The sequence below is a fragment of the Mercenaria mercenaria genome, chromosome 8 (assembly GCF_021730395.1).
Source record: "Mercenaria mercenaria strain notata chromosome 8, MADL_Memer_1, whole genome shotgun sequence".
Taxonomy (NCBI): Eukaryota; Metazoa; Mollusca; class Bivalvia; order Venerida; family Veneridae; genus Mercenaria; species Mercenaria mercenaria.
The window spans coordinates 78,444,261-78,471,171 of NC_069368.1; the positions used below are offsets into that span (position 1 = coordinate 78,444,261).

Here is a 26,911-nt window from a genome sequence, read left to right on the forward strand (position 1 = left end):
AAACTTGGATATCAGCATATCCTCATTTTAGAAAAAAAATACATAATTCGTCATGGAGAATGATTTCATAATAAAAGAATAAAAAGAAAATAATTTGTCAATAAGATTTTACCATTTTAAGTTATGCGGAGTATATTTTCTTAAATCACCTTACGCTTAACTTAACATTTTTGTCTTATCGCCATGCTGTGGCTCAAACATATCAGAAGGAACACTTGAAACTTAAACTTGAGTTTAAATTTCTGTCTTAAACATCTCCTGTTCTATGAATATTAAATACTGGATCTCTTTATTAAATCTGCGATTAGATGTGCTTTGTCTCAGTTTTTACTTAAATGAACAAATGTCATTGTGTTGTTGAAGCAGTTATACACCCATAAGGGACATTCGCATTTAATCAAATTCCACTCAGAGAATGTCAGACGTAATTTGCTTTTATTGATATGCTGGAAACACGCGGAGATTTAGAGAAAAATATTGAATCGCTACCGCGTCATTTCATATTTCATTTAAAATATAGAAATTTAATACCTTTGATAGGAATAATTTCTTATCATTGTCCTCAATACGGCCAATCCTAGACCTTTGTAGATACGAGGAGAAAATGTCATCGTAACATATGCCTTTTCCCATGCTTTATTAGAGAGGGTTAATAACAACGTAACGTTGTTCTTTTCAGTAAAGACGAAAGCATCAGCTTAAACATTAAACGATAAGTAAACCTTTAGGTGTCAGGAATTTTTGTTAGTTAGTGTCTAATCGACAGAGTACAGGTCCTATGGCGAAACAGAAAATTTTTCATAAAAATATAAGGGTAATGTGCAGGAATTGATCTGTAAATATCATGAGCTTATAATCAGTGATATTTTAGAGTTGATTTTGAAAGCATTTTATTGGAAACATTTGAACATGTTTTTATATATATATAAACTAACATTGTCAACAAATATGTAACTACATTTAAGTAGCTTGTGACAGACAGAGGCTTGAAGAAATAATCACTGAATCTGCAGTATTACTGTGTAATTATTTACTTCTTTCTGTTTATAGAAATAACAAGACAATGTTATTGAAAACTTTGTGCATTGATTTTAGAACAACTGAAATCGACCAGGAACACGCTTCTATGTATTATATAAAATACTCAGAATATTCGCACTGGATTTCATTTTAAGACATATATATTTTCAGTATTGATGAAGTCAATAAACCAAGTCTCGAAGCAGTGCTCAGTCGCATTTCAAAGTGTTTATGAAGAGGACAATCTGTATTTAATTCGAATTTAAAAGATTTGTTCTACAAATGGAATTTCAAATATGAACATTTTGGGAGACCCTTTCCAGCAGCAATACATTCAGCCGATATTGCTGACATTTGATAAAACAAATCAGCGATGGATATGTATTTAATAAAGCAAGGAGAATATTAAAAATCGTGTGCTATTTATCAACTAAACACAGAATCTGATGTAATAATACAGGACAGGTTTTCCGCATCAAAATAACACAATCTCGTGAAGAAGAGCATGATTTCAGTGCGATATATTTAAAACTATAAATTCTGTAATTCAAAAACGGAATCTTGAGACACAAAAGGATGGGAATTTGGAAGAATATAAGAATGCGTTGTGCATTTCGATATTTATTTTGTATTTTAGTTCTAATTTTAACATTTATTTCAATCCAGTTGGCAATGATGTCGGACACAAGTGCGTATTTCTTAAAAAATAATTTTCTATCAAAACGAATGCAAACGCATTTAGATGGTGGAAATTCTTATAATAGTTATAACAGCGGTGCTAGAAATTTAAGTAAACAAACGCTTAATAAATTAGTAGGTATTTCACTAAAGACATTTTTGGCTTCTGGAACCTCGCGTCGGGCACCAATCACAATTTCCTGGCAGGAATATAGGAATAACCCTTCTGCTCTAACCGGAAATCCTCTTATAGACAATTATGGAAAGAACGACCCTAGTAGAATGGGTGAAAATGGATCCGGAGTTATTCTCGTTGGTGCTGAGAAGGAAAAAGCTACACAATTGATATCCAAATACAATGTAAACGTTTATGCAAGCGATAGAATTCCACTCAATAGAAAGGTACCTGATGCCAGATTTCCCGGGTATGTTTTATATTTACTTTATTCAAGTTCTTTTTTGTTTGTAAATTTATCAATGAGAATTATTGTACAGTACAACCTCTCCAGAGCGGCCCTGTCTTAAGCAAAAACATCTCTATAACAACATCATCAAAATTACCCAAAGATGAAATATACTATTAAATTTGCCTCTCCAGAACAACATATATTACAGTCAATATTTGTATCTCCCAAAGGGTGTTGCTCTACAGAGGTTGCACTGTATTTTGTTAAAGATTTTAGTTGGAAAAATATTGCATCAAAGTAAATTCTAACATCTATGATGTTGCGTCAATTATTTTTCTTCTTTGCAGTTAATAATCAATGGTTAAACTTTGTAATTTATATTCTTTGTTTATCTTTTTATCTTTTTTTCTACATTCATTAAATATTAAGTGAGTTTTCAGTTTAGATTGTAAAAACATTGTTTTATATCCTTTATTATTACATACTCGTTTCTACTCCCCGTTAAGTTACACTGGTACCGGAAACGTCAATATTTTTCCATACACTGACGCCTGAATTTCATATCGGGTGCGTGACGTAATTTAGTGTGTGTTTTTGCACTGTTTCTTTAATTTAGTTCAGTATTGTCAACACTATTCAGGCTATTGAACAAATTCGTAGTATTTACATTATTTCTATACGTGAAGATGCGTATGTAATAAAAAGGTTATTATCTTTGCATCGGGGAATATGCACTCGTTCTTCAGCGGAAGAATATTGCGCTCCTCCTAAAGTGCATATTTCCCGATACAAAGCTAATAACCTATAAATGTTAGTCTGGGATTTCCCTGGTGGTTTTTGAACAAGGTCGTTGGCTAATCCTGACAGAACCGTTGTTTTGTCGACCGATGCATTATTACGGTAGACGAACGTAAAAAAGCACGACATGACATTACGGTTCTCTGCGGTACAACGTCGATGCCACGAGATATTACGACAGTGCGGTGCAGTCGCGACAATATGCCACAACACGTGATACGACACGATAATGTTACATCATGAGACGGCAATACTGTCGCGATATCGCGTCACATATGTCATCTTGTCGAGTTTCCTACTGTCGTTATGTCGTGATGCATTGTTATCAAGTGGTTTCTTTTTGTTGAAATGTTATGTCATACCCTTGCAATGGAGTGTCACATTGTTTCGCTTCAACGTAATATTGTGTCGCATTATCGTAATTCCGTGTTAGAAGTTAAAGAATGTTGTGTCGTGCTTTGAAATATACTGTCGTAATGTTGTGTCGCAATGTCGTACTGTGGTGCCATATTGTCGGTATGGCATGTTAAAGAGAAATCATCCCTCCACATAACCGTCGACATAACGACATTGCAACATGAAATTACCACTAATAGATTTTGATTATAAGACACATTATTACGACAATGTAACCCGATGGACAACAATACATGACTTGCGACATTATAAAAGCAGTTAGTGCAATATTCACACAGGAGAAAACGACAATTATATACGAAAGCGTTTATGGGCCTCATGGTTCGGGTTGTTGTAATAAAAACATTATGTTAAATGTCGTATCGGATTGTTGTGCGTCGACTTAAACTAGGTTAGTATGACATGCGATGGTCTCGACGGATCTCTATAGCTCTTTCTTCTTGTCTGTCATGAAACCAGCACAGCGTGCTAACTAGCTTAAATATGTACTGTCATAATGCTACACGATTTACCAACTAATTACAAATGATAGAGGAATTCTGTAACATGGTTAATATCAAAATAATTTTAAGTTTAGCTAAGCATTGGTTTATATTGCTAATTGTATTTTCAGGTTTCCGAAAATGTTTCTATAAATGCCAGTGTTAACATGCAAATTTATCGTTTACTTTCTCCGCTTGAATATTTCATTGCATGTACATGCTACACACTTTTTAGCCAGGTATGATGTTTTGTTTGTCCTCATGGATCAATCATATTGAAGAATTGGATAAAAATCGATTCTGTTATCTTCCCTTGTTTAGTAAGATCAAAACTACACACAGTTGGCGTTTTTGAATATTGAAAAATACATTTATCATTATTAATATTATTATCATTATTATTATTATGATTATTATTATAAAATTGCACCAATGAAACTGTTCCTAACAAAGTAAACAGATTCTTTACCCAGAATGCAATTATCTGGAGAATTAGCTATAAAGAAAACCGACTACATATCATATCATTTATTTAAATATCTATTAATTTACGAGCTATTTTATATATATATATATATATATATATATATATATATATATATATATATATATTGAAATGATCATGTAAAGTTTGGCAGTTGGTTGGCTATGACTGACTCTCATTAAAACTAGCATGTCAATACTAGATATTTGCAAATTAACCAAATAGCACAAGTATATAAAATTAAGCATTATTACTAAATCATGTATCTACAAATAATGATATTTCCATGTAAGATGTGAGAATATTTGATAAAATAAGCACTAGAATGCCTGAAACAGTCTTATATATCAACACCAAGTCACAGTTCCTGCCCACGGATATTGGATGTCGTGGTGTGGTATATAACAACGCGGACACATGTCTTTATGTCGGCATTGTGTATTCCTTATTACCAGTTTGAATATCAACACTATGATAGATAACAGCGCCAGCACGTCTTTATGTCTACACTATAATATTCCTTATCACAAATTTGAATGTCAACACTGACAGATAACAGCGCGAGCACATGTCTTTATGTCGACACTATGTATTCCTTATTACCAGTTTGAATATCAACACTATGATAAATAACAGCGCCAGCACATGTCTTTATGTCAACACCATGTGTTTCTTTATCAGTTTAATATAAACATTATGCAGAATACACAAATATTACCATTTATCACAAATGTCTGAAGGTTTAAAATATGGTAAACTGCGTTGTCAGGCATTCCATTGTGTTGTCAGCCATGCCGAAACCTAGATGTTGTTAGTTCTTTCTAGTCATATCTACATTTACACACGTGACCTGGAATATAAATTCAGAACAACGGCGCAGTATTGTTCCTAAATAACAAAAGATATAATAAGCTGGTGGGGGAGGGAGGGTTTTCAACATAATTTTAATGAGAGTTTACAAAACGTGACCTGTTTGTTCGGCTTCCCAGACAAAAAGGAGGAGCTCTGCGCGTTTCTTCTTGATGACGCAGGCTTGATGACGTAGTTATAAACCGCGTGCATGCCAACCAACAAGACCGGAGGAGTTAGCTCCCATAACATCTCCAGATAAAGACATCTATTTGGAGACAAGCTCCAAATAACTGTACTTATCTGGAGAATTAGCTATAAAGAAAACCGACTACATATCATATCATTTATTTAAATATCTATTAATTTACGAGCTATTTATATATATATATATATATATATATATATATTTGAAATGATCATGTAAAGTTTGGCAGTTGGTTGGCTATGACTGACTCTCATTAAAACTAGCATGTCAATACTAGATATTTGCAAATTAACCAAATAGCACAAGTATATAAAATTAAGCATTATTACTAAATCATGTATCTACAAATAATGATATTTCCATGTAAGATGTGAGAATATTTGATAAAATAAGCACTAGAATGCCATAGCTCGGGTTAAACCCGAGCCCTGCCAAGGACTAGGGCTATTTTATCAAACCCCGCAAACAATGCATTCAATAAGACACTTTCAAATTTGAAGAATTTTTATTATAAGTGGTCTCCCGATAAACCAATGGGGCCCCCCTGAAAAACTTGAACATGATTTTCTTGTAATAAAGTTAACCTCCGGATGTCGGTAGGTTAAGAGTTTCCGGATGTCGAAAAACTCAGCCTCCGGATATCGGTAGGTGGTGCCGGATGTCGGTCACCGACTTTCGCTAAGATGGCCGACCCATACGGGCAAAATGGCTCATCTTCAACATATATAAATTGCCTCCGGAATTCGGAAAGATTATTTCGCTTGAACTTAAGGCAAGCGTATAACGAACTAGAGATAAACTCTGGATGTCAGAAAAGTCATTACGCTGGATTTGCAGACGCTAAAAAACAAATACTGTTTCCTCCGGATATCGGACAGATCAATTGTTCTAGTTTAACACTGTGTATTAAGCATATTTTCAAATTCAATTACTTTAGTATGCATCAGGTTATAACATTCCAATACCAAGCCCAATATAATTACAAACAATAATCTTTAATATCTTTCGTCCGGGAAGCAAGCATAATTATAATATATGATTGCATTTAAACCGTGCTTCAAATTACTTAAAAATATATCATTCGCTATAGCAGAGAGATGAACATAATCCCTAAATAAATAATTTCTTTCTGATATTTGAGGATGTCTTGTGTAAGCCCCTCCAATTTGGCGACACACTCCTGCCATTACAGTATTGAAACGTCTTCGGGCTTTGTTTAATTTTGTGTGATTTACCTCATTCCTATACACCAATCGCGGAAGAATTTGTGACCAAATAATTCTTGCATTTGTTAATGACTGTATATTTTGTACGGCATCTATAGCTAGTAGCTCGGTGCTGTTTAATGGGCTCTGGCCAATATCGTTTCCGCCACAGTGTATCACTATATAATCAAGAGGCACATACCTAGTGAGCAAATTCTGAATTTTTTCTACTAAATGATGAATTCTCATGCCCGGCTGATAATCCCAGTATATACTGACATTGGGTAATTGAAGATTCTTGTCTTGCGTATGGTAGAAGGCATCTCGGATAATCGAAGACCCAACTATCCATACTGTAGTGATATCTGAAAATGTTATAAACTTATAATCTAATGTATCTCTTGTAAGCGACTGACCTCCAACGTCCGTAAGTCCTGATTGTTTGCTCAGGGACACCCTTAACATACAAATATGAAGCTCCCCCTATACGAAATGAGTGCGTTTGAAAGGACTTAAGCGGATATCCCAAAAATGTTAGAGACTTACGAAGCATTTGTCTAAACTGATACTGAGTCAATGGCGCACCGTTTAAATGACATAGAAATTGTCCATCTACGTTTGGTCTGGCTGAATAAAATTGTGTAACGCTTTCCCTTAGCAAAATACAATCGCTCGATTGCAAATTAATCTTTATCGTAGCGCCTTTGCCTAACTGATCAGTTTTTGACGTGGCAAGATGCACCTGAATATAATTTTGAAATATGATAATATTTTGTTTCGGAAAATTTATTTCACTGACCCTCAATAAACCAAAGAATGCCAGTAAAAATGCCGTCTTGAAGAGAAGTGCTTCGTACTCGGAGCTACAAATAAGACACAATTTTTTTGTGATGTTAGTTAACATATCTATGGTGATTGGTTGTCTTATGTCGCGTCAACATTGTAAACGCTTCATGCCTTCAATCATTTTCCGAATAAAGAAATTCTGTGTAGTATCTACTAAATTATTGATTTTACATGTGAATGCAACTGCAGCCACGTGACAACCAACAGACCTGTATGAATACCCATTCCGCGACATATAAGCTATATATTCTGCCAATTGTTGGACGCTTGGAGGCCAGTGCTTGCTGTAATGCATTCGTTGCCTAAAGTTTTCGAACGCGTCAGTTCCAGCTCTGTAACATTTATGTGTATTTTCTGAGATAGATCCTTTAATCAATCTGCTAATTTCGTGCTGATAAACTCCTGAAATTCAGAGGGAATCATGAGAGGGGTTTCGCTAGCGAAGGCTGGTAATAAAGTTTTAATTCTGTTAAATTGTAGACGGCTTATAGCATCGCAAAGTTCGTTTGCTCTTGACGTGATGTGAACAGCCTTAACTTGTATATTGTTTTCTAAAAGAACTAAAACTAGTTTTCTTAACAAGTCTAACACCCGTTGGTTACGGGATGTCTTTTTGTTAATAATATGAACGAGACTCATGTTATCACAATGTAGCATTAGCTTCTTTCCTTTTAATTGTTTATCCCACATTAAAAAGGCCAAAAGGATCGGGACTAATTCTAAAAGTGTGATGTCCCTAAACACAGCCTCATTCCAGTGACCAGGCCATTTATAAACTAACCATTCTCCGTTCAAGTAAGCACCACATGCTAACGATTTGTTTCCGGCGGCGTCGGTGTACAGATTTATGTGGTTATCTGAAAGCCATTCCTGTTCTGACATAATGGTAGTTCCATTAAATGAGTTTAAAAAGGTTAACCACATGTTTAAGTCTTCTTTCGTGTCCTTATTAAGACGGACATAGTGATGAGGTAATTTGGCTTGGACTTGCGCTTGATACAATCTACAGCTGAAAGTTCTGCCAGTAGGAATGGCTTTCGAGAAAAAATTAAGGCTTCCAAGTATGGACTGCAGTGCTTTTAAAGTTATTTTCTTTTTCGTAATAGCTTCTAAAATCTGTGTTTTTGCCTTTTCAATTTTATCGCTGGGTACCCGGATTTCCATACAGATGGTATCTATTTCTAAACCAAGGTAAACTAATGTAGTGACGGGACCTTCCGATTTTTCGGCATTTATTGGAACTTGAATATCATTGCAAATATATTCAAAAGATGATAAAAGATCAGAGCAATCATTTGTACCAGCTTTACCGGCAAAGAAAAAATCATCCAAATAATGATCTAGATTTTTTGAATTAGCGAACGTTGCTACAACATATTGTAATGAAGTTGCGAAACGTTCAAAAATAGCCGGACTAATAGAACAACCTTGCGGAAGCATTTTTTGAATCCAAAATTTGTTATCGCATTTAATTCCAAGAATATTAAAATCCTCTGGATGAACAGGTATTAAATTAAATGCAGATTTAACATCCCGTTTCCCCATTAACGTACCCTGTCCTAGCCTTTGTATTATATCAATAACATTGTCAAACTTTGAATATTGAACAGAAGACAATTCCGGGTCTATAAAATCATTAACGCTATTCCCGTATGGGTATGATAGGTGTGTTATTAATCGCATATCGCCAGTGCTTTTTGGCACCAGTCCGACAGGGTTGGTGCGAAGGTTCGAGAATGGTTCCGTCTTAAATGGCCCAAGTATTCTACCAAGCTCCACCTCTTTATATAATTTTGAAAGAACTAAATCTTGGTTTAATACTGCAGACTTTAAATTTTTTGAATGAAGTGCGTAACGCGGACCATGATATTCGATTCGAAACCCCTCTCTGAAACCGGATAATAAATAATTTCTTTCATTATGGTCGTAGTCGTGGAGCCACATGTCTAAGCGCACCGGATCTATCGGTGTATGGCCTAGGTCCCATAGATGAGCCATTAGAAACTTGTCTGTAAACGGGCCTTGGGAATCTTGGTCTGAAATAATTCGTGCCTCTAGTTTGTTCTAGTTGAAAAACATTTTTGCAAATTACTGAAGAATGTGACCCTGAGCATTTTTTACATTTGTGAGCGTACTGGCATGCGTATTTTGAACAGTAACCTTTATCATTAAAATCAAAACAAGGCCTTAATTTGTCACTGACCGGTGTGTGGCTGGTCATAGTAATAAGCCAGATTTCGGCATCTATAAATGACCATTTCATATTTGTATACTTAGAAAGTTTCTGCCGGAACATCCGATCATATTTACACCACCCAAAAGAGTTTTGTTTAGAAGCTGAACGTATTGTATTAACATACTGCAATAAATCTCTTGCAAGATAAGGCATTTTTTGTAACATTATGCTCATATAAACCAAAAATGCATCAGTCCACTTTTCAATTGACAAAATTTCGTTTGTTTTTGAAGGTGGCGAGCTAACTTGCAATTCACCATTGACTAATTTAATAACTTGTTTACTAGCTACATCTTTTTCTAATAATGACGAGAGTTCGATAAACTCTCCTCGCCAACATTTTTCCTTTATATTTTGACTAACATGCAAGGCAAGATCTGTACATATAGAGTCAGTGTACCCGGTTTCGCACACATTTCCTAAGAATTCTTTCCTATTTAGCCAAAAATGATTAAATTTGAATTTACCTCTACATGTTTTAATAAATACACTTATTTTGGTTTAAAACACGCTTACTTTCCTTTCCCACTTCAATGACGTCATACCTCTTGGTGAACTTGATTCGGATAACATATTTTGACCAGTTTTTGCATTTAAGTGTACCCGGTTTCGCACACCATGCTATTTATAGAATTCAGTGATAGTAATACATTTACCCAAAAGAAAAATTTCAATTAACTTTTTAAGTATTTATTCTATTCAATTTAAACATGTATTTTCCAATAGAACATCTGAAAGTGAAATTAAAAAGCAGTTATGAAAGTGAAATATAGGGACCAAACCCTGTTTTTACTGCTTAAAGCAGAAAAGGCTAAAACAGCTGAATACATGAAACAAAAATAAACAATAGAAGCTGCTGAATCACAAAAGACCCAAACAAGTCTTGTCATTCGATTAAGTTCTCTGTTTTAATAAAAACGTAAAGCAAACAATCAAGTTGAAGTCATTTTGCAGGTTGGGAGAACTTCAATATCTGTTGAAATATTTTTCATTTCGGTAAAGTAATAGGTAAATACCTACTGGTTGGGAACCATTTTCCGGACAGGACTAGTTTCCGGACACATGTAATATCCGCTTTATTTCGTTGTTATTCATGTAATTGTTTCATCTAGATCATTTAGATGTTTGTTCTTCATGTCTACAGCAAACCACTATTTTATAAGGCTGTATAATGTTTGGGTTTTTGATGATAACTCACCTGCGTTTACAAAACAACTTTCTGTCTTAACGGGGCATGAAGATAGCATTGCGCATGCGCAGTAGTTCACACATGCCGAGGTATCAAGTGGGGAAGAAATAATCAAACTACATAATGATTGTCTGCTGATAACATGTTCTACTTTTAATTTAACGCTAAAAGTTACGTAAGATGCAGGGCTGTCGATTTTTGCACTAATTTTATTCTATATCTATTGGAATTATCATGAATTCGTATAAGACGAAAATCGAGTTTTTTTTAGTCAACCTTGGTTTGCTTTCTTAGCTGCTATTGAAAGTCGAGTTATGTTTCGTGCGCAATTTTGAAGAGATGAATGATAAAGAAATGTGTAGAAGTAGTTTAATTACTTATTTTGATATCAAATTAACAACAAAACACTGTCAAAATATTTGTCCGGAAACTGGTTTACATGACGGGAAAAATAACTCATTTTAGTGACCCCATTTGAGGCCACATGGAACCAATATCTTACGCCACAACGCGATGCTGATTACAACATCGGATGTGGAAGGAGCTGAAGTTTGTGCAGTGTGAGCTTGATTTATGTCAAATATTTTTTTTAGGGAATAATGGAGCCGAAATATGAAAATGTGTCCGGAAAATGGTTCCCAACCAGTACATGTATGAACGAAAAGTGATTTTTCAATTTATTTTACACCTTGTTGTTGTTTGCTTAGTCATTATTTTCATAAAATTTAATATTTTTTAGCTGACCTACTGGCCTCCATTAGTATTGTTATTGTTTTCGTCTGCACTTACCAGAACGAGGCTCAAGCGGGGATGGACCTCTTGTGTCAATTTATGTAGGGAATAACTCAATTTTGTGAAATAATAACAAAGACTTGTTGAATTTTCTGCTTTATTCTCACAAAGCACATGAATTTGCTGGGTGTGCGAAACCGCGTACAGTGCGAAACCGGGTACACTGACTCTAGATGTCATAAAAGTTTCATTACCTGACATATGTGAATTAGCCTCCGACAGTGGTTGAGCCATGTATTGCTGGGTACTATGTGCGGGAACATTGCTAGTGGGTTGCATAACGGGCCCAGAGTTGCTAGAGTAGGGGTACACTGGTTGTTGGACATTCACAGCTGATGTAACACTTGCATCTGAAATAGTGTTTACATTGTGATCCATGCCAGATGCTGTCCCTGGTTGGATAGATCTACTTGTCAAATGGTCCGATGATACATATTGACCAAAAGTGTTAATGTCCGAGTTAGTTTGTTGCGTGTTCGTATTAGCATATCCGACAAATGATGCGTTTCCATGGCAACCGAAACTTTGAGAACCTGTCACTGGATTACTAGGCAACTGTGCCCATGTCGCATAGGGTACTGTTCCTGGTTGGGTACTCATCAAATGTTCCGACGATATATATTGACCGGAAGTGTAATTGCCCGGATTAGTTTGTTGTGAGATAGTATTAACATATCCGGCAGATGGTGCGTTTCCATGACAATTGAAATTCTGAGAACATGCCATTTGGTTACTAGGCAATTGTGTCGACGTTGCATACTGGAAGGTGTCACTAGGTACTGATATGACAGTCTCGGGAGTGTAAGAGTTTCCGATGTTTGAGTAACCATGTTGCGTGGGATTGACTATAGAATCAGAGCTGCCTTGTAGCTGATCGCTGCATTCACGAGAACTACAAGTCCCCGATTGTAAATTGGTAGCTGTAACAGTATGCGCAGTTTGAGGTGTTCCCACCGAAGAAGCTGGGTCTGAATTAAGGCACTGCTCAGCGGACTGTGGAGTAGCTGACGCTAACCTCTGTAACTCTGTGGCTACTTCTTGTCGCCGTGCATTACGCCTGGGTCTGCCAGTCACAGTTGTAATACGTTGCCTTCGTTGTCTTGGCATGCTTGAATAAAATATTTAATTTGCTAGAGGTTATGTCTATCACAAATAATTTTACAATTTAGCTTGTTAAAATATAAAATGAAATAGCTCTACCATTCTAGTTTAACGACACTAGCTAGTCTAAAAACCTGTTTTGACTCAAATTTTCAAAATTATATATTCCATGTAAATGAACCATCGTATTTTGCAAACATTTAAAATCATTTTAATATACTGTAAGCATGTAAATAACATTTTTTTCAACATAATTTTAATGAGAGTTTACAAAACGTGACCTGTTTGTTCGGCTTCCCAGACAAAAAGGAGGAGCTCTGCGCGTTTCTTCTTGATGACGCAGGCTTGATGACGTAGTTATAAACCGCGTGCATGCCAACCAACAAGACCGGAGGAGTTAGCTCCCATAACATCTCCAGATAAAGACATCTATTTGGAGACAAGCTCCAAATAACTGTACTTATACAAAGTCAGTTTACAAATAATTGTAGGCAAAGTCATTAAATGAAAATGAAACAACATTGAATTCAATTAAAACATATACACCACAAATCGCTTAAAATTATATGCAAATGAGAAAGTGTGGAATACAAATGAACTAATGTACACTATTAATTAAGGTTATTTAAACACATATCGTATGCAAATGTGCATGCGGAATGAATACAAAAGTGAATATATTGAAAATTGTACATATCGTGTGGAATTCCACGTCGGACCAGCAAATATACGTTCTGTTCACACTACACTGCTATAATATACAGTACTTTCCAACATTTACATACACACCGTTCAAAATCTTATTTAACTGTCTAGTGGCTATAGATACAAACCTGGTAACGCTTTCAGGGAAAATGTCTGATTCACGCCTACGTTTTATCCATACGTATTTATTCCCGGTGCTTTGTCCTTGCAAATCACTCGTGATTTCCAATTCTGCTGGAATACGTTCACTTTCAATAATTTTAGATTTTATTTTTCACTGAGCTTACCATGACGATGAATTCCCCTCAAAACGGTAAATGACGAACGGTACGATTTGTCTTAGTATTTTCCATGAACTGTTCTTTGGAGCCGATTCCGGATCCCGAGGAGAGATATAAAAGATCTAAGTCAACACCCCTAGGCTTTTCTCCATTATCCATGTCGTAACAATTATGAAAACATATCTCCCATCAAAATTAGGACTTTAAGACTGATAGTAACCAAGAAAGAAATTTGACTCGTTTCAGATGTAAAGATATCCCATACCCGAGGGATTTACCAACAACCAGCATAATAATCCCATTTTATGACGAGTGGCCGTCCATTTTGTTGCGGACTATATACAGTATAATCAACAGAACACCTAGGTCCCTTCTACAAGAAATTATCCTCGTGGATGACGGGAGCCAGATGGGTAAATACTTATAGTTGATTTAATCTAATTGATGGCGGGAGCCAGGTGGGTAAATAATTATACATTATTAATCTACTTTTTATAATTGATTAATCTAGTCGATGACGGAAGCCAGAACGGCAAATACTTATACATGTAGTTGATTAATGTAGTTGATGACGGGAGCCAGATGGGTAAATATCTATATATTATTAATCTAGTCGATGACGGGAAGCAAAAGGATAAATACTAATAGTTGGTTAATTTAATTGATGACGGGGGCCAGACGGGTAAATACTTATATTTGATTAATCTAGTTGCTGGCGGGAGCGGGTGACTGCTTATAGTTGATTAATCTAGATGATGGCGGGGGCCAGACGGGTAAATACCTATAGTTGATTAATTTAGTTGATGACGGGAGCCAGACGGGTAAATACTTATAGTTGATTAATCTAGTTGATGGCGGGAGCCAGATGGGTAACTACGTATAGTTGATTACTCTAGTTGATGGCGGGAGCCGGATGGGTAAATACTTATAGTTGATTAATCCAGTTGATGGCGGGAGTCAGATGGGTAAATACCTGTAGTTGATTAATCTAGTTGATGACTCCCCCCAGATGGGTAAATACTTACAGTTGATTAATCTAGTTGATGGCGGGAGCCAGATGGGTAAATACTTACAGTTGATTAATCTAGTTGATGGCGGGAGCCAGATGGGTAAATACTTATAGTTGATTAATCTAGTTGATGGCGGGAGCCAGATGGGTAAATACTTACAGTTGATTAATTTAGTTGATGGCGGGAGCCAGATTGGTAAATACTTACAGTTGATTAATCTAGTTGATGGCCGGAGCCAGATGGGTAAATACTTACAGTTGATTAATCTAGCTAATGGCGGGAGCCAGATGGATAAATTCTTAAAGTTGATTAATCTAGCTGATGGCGGGAGCCAGATGGGTAAATACTTACAGTTGATTAATCTAGTTGATGGCGGGAGCCAGATGGGTAAATACTTACAGTTGATTAATCTAGCTGATGGCGGGAGCCAGATTGGTAAAATCGTATAGTTGATTAATCTAGTTGATGGCGGGAGCCAGATGGGTAAATACTTACAGTTGATTAATCTAGTTGATGGCGGGAGCCAGATTGGTAAATACGAATAGTTGATTAATCTAGTTGATGGCGGGAGCCAGATGGGTAAATACTTATAGTTGGTTAATCTAGTTGATGGCGGGAGCCAGACGTGAAAATACTTATAGTTGATTAATCTAGTTGATTGCGGGAGCCAGATGGGTAAATACTCACAGTTGGTTAATCTAGTTGATGGCGGGAGCCAGACGGGAAAATACGTATAGTTGATTAATCTAGTTGATGGCGGGGGCCAGACGGGTAAATACTTACACTAAGAGGATAGTGCTAGGACTGGTCAGCCCGGTGTCAGTATAATGTGACTGGGTGGGGTATCATGTCACGTGTCTACGGCGTGATATTCTAGTGAGGCAGCACTATAAAGTAGCTTACTGCGTCGTTTGTATGACTGAAAAATTGTTGAAAAAGACGTTAAACCCGAAGACACACGATTATATTGGCTCTTTCTTATACTGTTTTTAGCTCACCAGTCACGTAGTGACAAGGTGATCTTTTGTGGTCGTCCGTCGTTCGTCCGTCCGTCGTTCGTCCACAATTTCGTGTGAACACGATGGAGACCATATTTTTCAATCAATTTTATTAAACTTGCACACAACTTGTAATGGCATAATATCTCGGTTCCTTTCGAAAACTGGCCAGATCCCTTTATGGATTCCAGAGTTATTTTTTGCAATTTGCTTTTTTGGCTCAGTTTGCGGCCATATAGAGACTTCGTTTATGGTTTGATTTAGTTTATACTAATTTGTTTTAGCTCGATTGTGATAGAAGCAACCAATCTTGAGTCCGCATCCTTGAAAAGCCAGTACTGGTGTCATATGAGAAGTCATGGTCGTGACCCCAGTGGGAATAGAACCCACGACCCTAGATTGAGCGGCCGGCACCTTATCCACTAGACCACCGCTCCCCTTTGATTTGATACAAACTTGGAAAATATCTTTAACAACAATAGATCAAGGATTCCATGATGAATTTGTCAGATCTAATCATAGGTTCCGGAGTTACGGCGCCTGATTGACCCCTGAAAGAGCTAAAATTTGTTAAATTTACCTTGTGAACACGATAGATGCGACATTTTACATTCGATTTTAAGTACACTTTCATATGACTTAAGTCACAATAATATCTCGATTCCTTTCGAAAACCAGCTAGATTTCATCATGATTCTAAATGTTCTATTTTGGCCCTTTTAGCCATATATAAAGGTTTCATTTATGCTTTGATTTGATACAAACTTGCATAGAATATTTATCTTGTGATCTCTAGGCCATGTTCGAAACTGGGTCATGTGGGGTCAAAAACTAGGTCACCAGGTCAAATCAAAGGAAAAGCTTGTTAGCAACCTAGAGGCCACATTTATGATCCTATCTTCATGAAACTTGGACAGAATGTTTATCTTGGTGATTCCTAGGCCAAGTTCAAAACTGGGTCATATGGGGCCAAAAACTAGGTCACCTGGTCAAATCAAAGGAAAAGCTTGTTAACATTCTTGAGGCCACATTTATGACCCTATTATCATGAAACTTGGTCAAAATGTTTATCTTGATGATTTCTAGGCCAGGTTTGAAACTGGGTCATGTAGGGTCAAAAACTAGGACACCCGCTAATCAATGGAAAGGCTTGTTAACACTCGAGAGGCCATATTTATCACCATGTCTTCATGGAACTTGGTAAGAATGTTTATCCTGATGATTTCTAGGCCAAGTTCGTAACTGGGTCATGTGGGGTCAAAAACTAGGTCACCACTTAAATCAAAGGAAAATCTTGTTAAAACTGTAGAGGCAACATTTATGAAGCCTATATATCTTCATGAATCTTAGTCAGTATGTTTATCTTGATGATTCCTAGGCCAAATTCGAAACTGGGTCATGTGGGAACAAAAACTAGGTCACCCGCGCAAATCAATGGAAAAGCTTGTTAACACTCTAGAGGCCGTATTTCTGATCCTACCTTCACGAAACTTAGTAAGAATGTTTATCTTGATGATTCCTAGGCCAAGTTTGAAACTGGGTCATGTGGGGTCAAAAACTAGGTCACCACTCAAATTAATGGAAAATCTTGTTAACACTGTAGAGGCCACATTTATGAGTCTATCTTCATGAAACTTGGTCAGAATGTTTATCTTGATGATTCAATGAAGTCTATAAAAAGATCTTTTGGAAGCTTAGAATGCAACCAAGCAGAACAGTAGCAGACACGGTTTGACTGAGTCTGTTCATAAGAGGTAATGAAATGTGCAACACCTCTCACGCCCCCTAGCATCGGCTTAAGCGGAACTCTTATTACACATATATTGAATGGACCCCATTATCCCAAAGGACAAGAAAATATAACAACACTGAAGATAACACATGGCCAAGTTTAACAGGTGAGCGATATAGGGTCATCATGACTCTCTTGTTTTCTTTTACCAAGATATGATTTGTTGTTTCATTGTGTTGCATTTGATAAATACTGTTTGATAGCAAGTGTGGAGTATAAATCATGCTTTAGATAGCATTGAGGCATACAAAACTTTTGCAACTGATCCAGAAAGAGATTTAAAATTTACGAGTATATATATAATAGTATTTCTTTAAAAAATTGACAAATTCATGAATAATTACGATTTTGCATGCGTAAAATATATAAAAAAGCGAAAATGTTGATTATCAGCGGACTGTTTGCCTGTATAATTTCATTCAGGTGTAAAATACGGTTTCCGAGGCAACGAAACATTGTATCAAGGTTAAGACAGAATGTTTTTACTCGTTGCATTTCTGGCGACATCTGACAAATTTTGACTTTCTTTTATAGACCAGTTTTGACCGTCTTTTGTGTGTTATAATTCCTATTTGTTGCAGTATCCTTATACAATGCGCTGGTCTATTGACTTAGCTTGTACTATTGACTGGTCTATAGTTTGATACAGCTATTCGGGGATTACGTTGTCAAAAATCTTGAAAAAAGTTTTGTTTGTTTGTGTTGGATTTAACGCCGTTTTTCAACAGTATTTCAGTCATGTAACGGCGGGCAGTTAACCTTACCGGTGTATCTGGATTCTGTATCAGTAAAAACCTGTTCTCCGCAAGTAACTGCCAACTTCCCCACATGAATCAGAAGTGGATACGAATGATTTCAGACACAGTGTCGTTTATCAAATCGTCACGGAGAACATACGCCCCGCCCGAGGATCGAACTCGCGACCCCGCGTTCCGTAGACCAACGCATTACCTACTGAGCTAACCGGGCGGGTTCTTGAAAAAAGTATGACATAGATAAACAGGATAGATAATGTTGTCGATAGTATACCTTCAACAACAAGTTATTTTTAATACTGCTGGTTATGTATATTTGCAAACTTAAACTATCTTAGCTCCAGTCTTTGGTTTTATTCGGGGACATTTTAGTTTTTGGTGTCTGAGACAGCAGTATATAAGTGGAAATTAAATTTTAAAAATGTTTTAGAATTAAAATATAGCTATATACATGTATATGTTACATTCGCGTAACGGCCATGACAGGTTAAGTAGAAATAGGATTTTACAGACAGCTTTCTGTTGCCGTGACTCCCCACTTTAAGAAATTTATTCAAATTAAAAATCTAAATACTTCCTTGACAGATAAAGCGTGCGCTCCCGTTTTAAAAGTCGAAATTAGAATTCTTGTCAGAAAGGCAAGTTGTGGGTCAGGGAATTTATTGTAGGTTTCGAACGTTAGTGCTGTAGGCAAAAATTATTATTATACCAGATTTATGTAGCGCCCTTTTCATGATAAACACGTTCAAAGGCACTTTACATACAGCAAACGCAGCCAAACAGGGCGCGAAATTCATCCTCTACTAGTACAGACACAGAGCGATCTGACCAGAGGGACGGAGTGAGATAAAGCCCCCAGAACAGATAGAGAGAAATCCTATTTCTTAGATACAGACTTGTCCGGCTAACTTAGCCTAGCTCTTTGCGAATAGACAGTCTGGTTCTTTAATGTGCCTGGTGTATAGCACCGATACACGTGAAGCCGTCTTTCCTGGGAAGAACCAGTACAGGCCTCTAAGTTAGGTGGGAGACACTCAAGAGCATCTTAGAAATTTCCAGTGTCTGGACCGGGATTCGAACCCCGGACCTCTGGATTGACAGTCAAGCGTGTTACCACTAGACCACCGGCCCACCAAAAATTATAGTAACCAAAAAGCGCTGTTAGAAGAATATGATCCTATATTTGTGAAAATATAACCAACACAACGCTCTGATCAAAATTTATAGATTAAAACGCACTGCAGTCAGAAATTTGATACAAACTTCAAACGCTACCACAAAAGGCGCATTGTGGTCCGGTCGTTGTTGAAAGAAGTTTTCAGTGAATTTCAGCCTGTGCATCACTGAAAGGTTAATATGCCTTCAGAAATTGTCGTCTCATGATGTAGCATTGTCGTGTCATACCACTTGTAAACCTTACTTCTGGTTCATAATTTTTCAGGTGAATTGAAAGGTGACTTAGATAGATACATTGAAACCCATTTTCCGAAAGGGCTGGTCAAAATGATCCGAGTTCCGGAGCGAAGAGGACTTATACAAGCTCGACTAGCAGGATACAGTAATTCCACAGGGGATGTCATCATCTTCTTCGACAGTCATATGGAGGTTAACATAGATTGGTAAGTAATGACTTTATGAAAACTTGACAAATATCTCTGCTCAGAACTATCGAATATATTCAGTTACACTAAAGTACTACAGTTGCAGATCATTTGCAGGAAATATAACACAAGAATGCGTACATAAATGGTGGATATAGGTTGCACCATATCCCGCGTTGAGAAAAATATCTTTTGTATTTAACTCTGTTTAAGCAAACCAGTCTGCGGTTTTCGTGTGTCTTCAGTATTTATTACATGCATATTTCACCCTATTGTAAAGATAGTCTGAAGGTTGGTTACACGAGTCAAATAACGTGCGGCACCGAGACATTTCAATTAAAAATACGTGTGAGACCAAAAAGAGATTCTTGGATATGAAACCATTGAATCTTCATTATTGCCAGGTTATTGCCATCGTAATGTGGTATGATAGTGGCTGCAACTTGAATTATCAATAGGCTTTTTGTATTGATATTCGTTTAAAGTACAGTTGCCAATATTGTCCCAATTTCTTATACAGTAACTGTTGTTTTTTCACTATTACTGTGTCCAGCCATCGCAACTGTGGTGTTGCTCCCCAGAGATGTGTTACAAAAACCTTAACCGAATATATTGCTGAGGTCTTTCCTGCACACAAAACACGGACAGTTATCACTATGAAGACCTTAAACATCCTTCTAAAATCTTGAACTAAGCTTTTAAAAGTCGAGATATTATGCAACCTAGTGTCAATCCATTATAATGCATTTCATGGAGGCACATAGCTTGTCAATTTTAACAAGAGAGTGCTTTAGCCTTTAGCATGCTGGACACGATTGATTCTGTCTTTGCGACCAGTGTAGATCATGATCAGCCTGCACATCCGTGCCGTCTGTCAAGATCTGCACTGTTCGACATTCAGTCATTATCATTTTGGTGAGCACCCCTTTTAAAAGATAATGGTACTGTCCAACTTGAAAGATGGACAAGTTCATTATAGAAATTAAGCCGGGTAAAGGCTAAATGTTAAACAGTCACGGTATGATAGACTGTGAAAAGATATGTTATCTATCTATTGCTGTTGGCATTTTGAAGTAGAAGTTCTGTATGCTTAACACATTTTGTTCTAAACTGTAAAATTTTATTACCCTTTAATCATTCAAAGCATCGTTTTATCTAAACGAAACTCACTCAGTAAAAGAGATAAGGTCGAGTTCTTACACTTGAGAATATTGATCCTCCGGTCAATTTTTTCAATGATATTCTATCAAAAATTGGAAAATCGAACTTTTGGTGATATTTTCACGTTTAGAAACAGTTCCACAATGTAGATTTAAATGAAAATGTACATATTTTCAGTTGTATTGTCAAATCGAATGTATAGGTCCTAGTGCTAGATATTTCACAGTACACCAACTATACCAACTGGAGTTCTTTGCTGTTTAAATTCATCGTTACTGTTTGGAATCATTTTATGTCAAAACTTTTTTTTTTCAAATCAAACCTTAAGAAAGATAGAAGCTCTGACTGTTTAACATATAATAGATTCTTTACATTAATGCTACCTATATAACCACAACCAGGCATTCAGATAAGTGACGTTGTGCCGTCACTTCCAGTTAATAAATTAAACGGCATTTGAAATATAAAATTATGGTTGTCATTTACCTAATTTACCTAATGTTTGGTCAAACGATTGTGTGACAAGTTTCATGGATTTTGTTTAATAATGGACTTTTTACTACTAGACAAGGGGTTATTTCCAAGTAAAAATCAGTTCCCAACGACACTTATTGCAAAGCAGTGAGTGTTGGATATGTTTACTCGTTTGGACGTCTTTATCCCAACAAGGATGTTAATAGGGGAGGGAATATTCTGTGTATTTTGTCATCTTGATGATAGTCATGTAATGAATGTATGATCATTGTCTTCTTGGATATGATAACATCACAAAGGTTGTTTTAAAATATTGATTGGTAATGATACTGTCCCCGCTTTTGCATTATATGGTATCAATAAATTAGAGAGGTCCGGACTATCAACGATTCTACTGGGTTAATATGGTATTGCATTTTGGAACAGTCCGCTGTAATTTTGTTTGTTGACAGGATTTTCTGTCAAAAACAAAAGAAAAAAACCTTTCACGAGTTCGTGGAACAAACTATGGCAACTGAACATAGTATATCTCAAGCCTTATGTTTCACTCAAAGTAAATCAATATTGTAACGAAATTAGATACCAATAACTCGTAAAGTTTCAATGCTTTTGTACGCTCATCTTTTGTTCACACATCTCGGTGTTACCTTGTAAAAAGAGCACATTTCTGTCAAACGTCACTGCAGAACAGAGTGAAACACCGACTCTGACGAAACACAAAAATTCGCCTTTCAAAACGGGTAGAATGACGGCTGAACTTGAAAACCAATACTTTTTCCACAGCATCTGGTCATTGACGACGGAAGATACTAGCCTGCGTGGGTTACTGCAGCTCCGATTTCCGCCAGTTATTAACACATTCAGGCATTATGTTTCCCGCACGTAAAATGATCTGTTATTGTTGCATTTTTGTGTTACTGGATATTTCATTATAATAATCATCCTCAGGAGGCATCCTCTAGGAGTGCATTCTCGCGATGTGGAGCGGGTATCTATCTCACGCAAAATTTGTCCAAGAGAATATTTGTATGAAAGTTCTAGTTAAAATACTGGTTTTTAAAATTAGTCATGCTAGATCTTGGTTTTGGAGCCTATTAGTACATTTGTCATCCGTCTAGAATTACGATGTTGCATTACATGCTTTTAATATGCCACTGTGTTTAATATAATTGAGCCGTGCCGTGAGAAAACCAACATAGTGGCTTTGCGACCAGCATGGATCCAGACCGGATGCGCAGGCTGGTCTGGATCCATGCTGGTCGCAAAGCCACTATGTTGGTTTTCTCATGGCGCGACTCATATTAGTTTTTGGGATATACTTGAACGGCTAGCATGAATATTCATTAACAATAATAAAATTCCATATTAATTAGTCTTCTTTCAATATATTTCAGGTTGTCGAAATAAACACAAGTCTCCGGCGTGTTAAATTCTGAATTAATGATGTTTAAATTATTCTATTTATGTTAAAGTATAATTATAACCAAGGTTCATTACAGTATACTCTCATGCTTGAATTCAAGTCGTCTCAAAAACCTTTACACTGAAAAATTTACTAGAGAACATCTGTTACATAGATGCCATTTAATTGGCTATCTTTATATCTATTTTCGTTACAATTCAATATTACATGTATATCTGAATTGTCAATTTAGCTTTAATAATGCAGTTTTGTGTCAATTTTCGTTGTGACATGTGCGTATCTTACACAGTGAAAATGTATACAAAATGCAGCCATCATTTATTGTCGAGCCCGCTTGCGGAAGCGAAGACATAGTCGTCCAAGTGGCTGTTCGGTGCGTGTGTGCGTGCATGCGTCCGTCCGGATTTCTTTGTCCAGACCATAACTTTGACATGCATGGATCAATCTTGTTCATATTTGGCATGAATGTTGACCTCAGTGAGACGGAGTGTCATGCGCAAACCCCAGGTTCCTATCTCAAAGGTCAAGGTCACAGTTGGAGGTCAAGGGTCATGTCAGATCTTGTCCAGCCCATAACTTTGACATGCTTTGAGGAATCTTGTTATATATTCGTCTGTGTGTGTGTGGGAGGGGGGAGGGTATACAGGAGGGAGATTGTCGGTCAGTCCGTCCGTTGGTTTTCATGGTTTCCGGACAATAACTCATGAAAGGCTTGACAGATTGGAAAAAGTTTCGGTACACAGGTTAAACATCATAAAATACAGGTTAAGTTCGACTTTGAGGTCAGTAGATCAAAGGTCAAGATCATAATGACCCTGAACAGTTAAATGATTTCCAGATGATAACTTGTGAACGCTTGGGCTAAGGATCACAAATTTAGGTACTCAGGTGTAACATCATAAAATACAGGTTAAGTTCGACTTTGAGGTCAGTAGGTCAAAGGTCAAGGTCACAGTGACCCGGAACAGTTAAACGATTTCCGGATGATAACTTGAGAACGCTTGGGCCTAGGATCATAAAGTTTGGTAACATCATAAAATACGGATCAAGTTGACTTTGAGGCTGTAGGATTAGGTTCAAGGTCACAATGACCCGGTAAGTTTGAAACGGTTTCCGGATGATAACTTGAGAATGCTTGGGCCTAGGATCATAAAGTTTGGTAACATCATAAAATACGGATCGAATTTGACTTTGAGGCCAGTAGGTCATTGGTTAAGGTCACAATGACCCGGTATATTTGAACGGTTTCCTGATGATAACCTGAGAACGCTTGGGCCAAGGATCACAAAAGGTGATAGAGAGGTTGGTCATGACCAGCAAATGATTTCTATTGATTTTGAGGTCAGTAGGTCAAAGGTCAAGGTCACAGTGACCCGGAACAGTCAAACCATTTCCGGACGATAACTTGAGAACGCTTGGGCCTAGGGTCATGAAAGTTTATAGGAAGGTTGGTCATGTCCAGCAGATGAAATCTATTGATTTTGAGGTCAGTAGGTCAAAGGTCAATGTCACAGAGACCCGGAACAGTTAAACCGTTTCCGGACGATAACTTGAAAACGCTTGGGTCTAGGATCACAAAACTTAATAATGAGGTTGATAATGACCAGCAAATGACCCCTTAGTATTGATTTTGAGGTTTAACTTTGACATTGGCTTACTTCTGTGACAAGGCCTTATGGTGGGGGTATAATTCGTTACTTCTGTGACAACTCTAGTTTATATTTGGCATGAATGTTTAACTCAGTGAGACGGAAGTGTCGTGTGCAAACTCCAGGTTCCTATCTCAAAGGTCAAGGTCACAGTTAGGGTTAAAGGGCGGACTCGACTTGTTGCCCGTGGGCATCTAGTTACATTATGATCTTTATTACATAATTTACCTTAATACTGAAACATGTATTAAAGATCATCTGTGAATAAGCACATTTATTTTTGCCCCGAAGTAAATTCTTAATTCCCGTTCGTCGAGAAAACTAATGTTTCGTTAAACTGCACGCACTATTTTGAAATTTATTATTTAAGAAATTATTTGACGTAAATAAAATACTTAACGTTAAGTGTATGTGTTTTCAAACAAGTCTGCCGACCACAACTAAATTGACTACAAATTCTGTTAAAAACTGGACCTGGTCAAAGTATTATGTGGTCATTCGCTGTGCCCGCTACTTAAACAGTCCTGTATGTCCCAAAGGTGACAGAAATATCTGATTTCGTAAAAACATTGTAAGTGCAGCATTATTTGAAGAAAATAATTATGAACATATATTTCTGATGGCTGAAGTCAGAGGATAACATGGTCCTTTTCTTGTTTGGTCCATAACTCTAACATTTATCAAGGGATTTGAAAATAATTTGACACAAATGTTAACCATATTGAGAAGGTGTGTGGCGCTTATGACCCGGGTCTCTCAGGTCAAGGTCACAAAATGATTCATACCTAAACTATTCTGGCATATTTTGCGCAGTTAACTTTAGCATTCTTGGGCACGCTTCGAGGGCATTTGTCACTATTAGTGACAGCTCTTGTTTTAAAAGTAAGTTATATTGAAAAAGAGGAAGAAACGGCAAGTCATCTCAAAAACCTATTTTGGAGATCGCTGAACAAAATTACTGTTTAATAAAATAAACATATTGATATTGTATTAATTTCCTTTCGAATGAAGTTAGGCGGAGTTATTTGTCATCCCATCTAGCTTGACACATTCAACACACGTTTGCTTGATATGACTATAGTCAAAACTTTAGAAAGAACTTTTAAAATTTATTTTTGATCTCGTGTTATAAAATAAATGGTTGATTGGCTTGACGGTCAATTGTCATCGCTATTTGCATACAGTCCTTGACACCCCGGATACAAAATGTTGACTATTAACTTCGTACTTGGCTTGGAATCAGGTGTAAAACAAAACGTTCTGACAAAAATATCGAACTTTCATTTATATTCAGGTTACAGCCTCTGCTCACAGAAATAAAGAAAGATCGTACGACTATAGCTATGGGTAATTTAGACTATATTCAGTTAGACTCCATGGAATATAAGTACTATCAAGACTATATGACCAGATATGGATTTGACTGGAGACTCGTATTCTTCGAAACATTCTTCAGAAATGATCAGATTGGATCCAAATCAACTGATACCAGGCCGTAAGTAACTATTCTAAAAACGACGACCACGTTAACCAGTTAATAACATTAAGTTATAATTCATTATATCTATTAAAGCAGCACAAATATTATCCAACCAAGACAGCATAAAATGTTATTTCAGCTTATTTTAGAATTTGTCCCGTTATGTTCTTTGAAGTAAGATAGCACAAAGTGTTTATTCGTCTCATTCTAGTATTTGTGCGCTTGCATTTTGAAGAATACTCATCATGTCCTCAAGCCGATTGTCATAGCGGTCAGATATTTCTATATAGAAATAAAGAGGACATACATATACCACCATGGATTACAGAGTAACAGCCCCTGAAAGGGCAAAAATTGGCTATTTTAGTCTTGTCTGCACAATAGTGGTTTCATTTATGATTTAAATTAAACTGCACACAACTTGTATCACTATAAGATCTCGGTTCCTTTCTTGGACCAGCTATATTCCTTAATGGATTCTAGAGTTACGGCTCCTGGAAGTGCCAGAAATCGGCTATTTTGGTCTCAGTTTAATTTATGATTGGATTTTAACCAAACTTGCACACAATAAGTATCACTATAAGATCTCAGTTCCTTTCGTAAACCAGTCATATCCCACCATTGGTTCAGAGTAACGGTCCCTGAAAGGGCAAAAATTGGCTATTTTGGTCTTGTCTGCACGATAGTGGTTTCATTTGTGTTTGATTTAACCAAACTTGCACACAAGTTGCATCACTATAATATCTTGGTTCCTTTCTTGAACTAGGAATATGGGCTCCATAGAGTTACGGGCCCTGAAAGGGCCAGAAATTTGCTATTTTAGTCTTGTCTGCACAGTAGCAGTTTTATTTATGATTGGAATTTAACCAT

General features: G+C 36.7%; 2 protein-coding genes across 7 annotated transcripts in view; one reads left to right on the plus strand and one right to left on the minus strand.

The window, feature by feature from the left end:
- The window catches only part of LOC123566006 (polypeptide N-acetylgalactosaminyltransferase 13-like), a 69,786-nt gene that overhangs the window by 31,700 nt on the left and 11,175 nt on the right, over positions 1–26,911 (plus strand). For all 4 annotated transcript variants that reach the window (XM_045359813.2, XM_045359815.2, XM_045359814.2 and 1 more), the window contains 4 exons: positions 1,192–2,123; positions 13,945–14,111; positions 19,695–19,872; positions 25,856–26,056. In XM_045359813.2, coding sequence (XP_045215748.2) covers positions 1,597–2,123; positions 13,945–14,111; positions 19,695–19,872; positions 25,856–26,056 — 1,073 coding nt within the window. In that variant the 5' untranslated portion in view covers positions 1,192–1,596. The remainder of the gene's footprint in view (positions 1–1,191; positions 2,124–13,944; positions 14,112–19,694; positions 19,873–25,855; positions 26,057–26,911) is intronic.
- On the minus strand, positions 5,545–13,167 carry LOC123566718 (uncharacterized). 3 transcript variants are annotated; one of them, XM_053550236.1, is made up of 3 exons: positions 12,994–13,167; positions 11,806–12,719; positions 5,545–9,430 (listed from the first exon to the last, which is right to left on the minus strand). In XM_053550236.1, the coding sequence occupies exons 2-3, from the start codon at positions 12,716–12,718 to the stop codon at positions 7,767–7,769; spliced, it is 2,577 nt and encodes an 858-aa protein (XP_053406211.1). In that variant the 5' UTR covers position 12,719; positions 12,994–13,167; the 3' UTR covers positions 5,545–7,766. The 3 variants fall into 3 exon arrangements, with proteins under 3 accessions (XP_053406211.1, XP_053406212.1, XP_053406210.1); XM_053550237.1 differs by lacking the exon at positions 12,994–13,167 and having other exon boundaries at positions 5,545–6,913; positions 11,806–12,777; XM_053550235.1 differs by lacking the exon at positions 12,994–13,167 and having other exon boundaries at positions 11,806–12,777.

Excerpts from the sequence above, each read along its gene's own strand:
- LOC123566718 (XM_053550236.1), bottom strand. The coding sequence starts at position 12,718 with ATGCCAAGACAACGAAGGCAACGTATTACAACTGTGACTGGCAGACCC. Across the intron at positions 9,431-11,805 it reads GGCTAATTCACATATGTCAG|ACCAAGATTCCCAAGGCCCG; the intron begins GTAATGAAACTT and ends GAATTATTTCAG.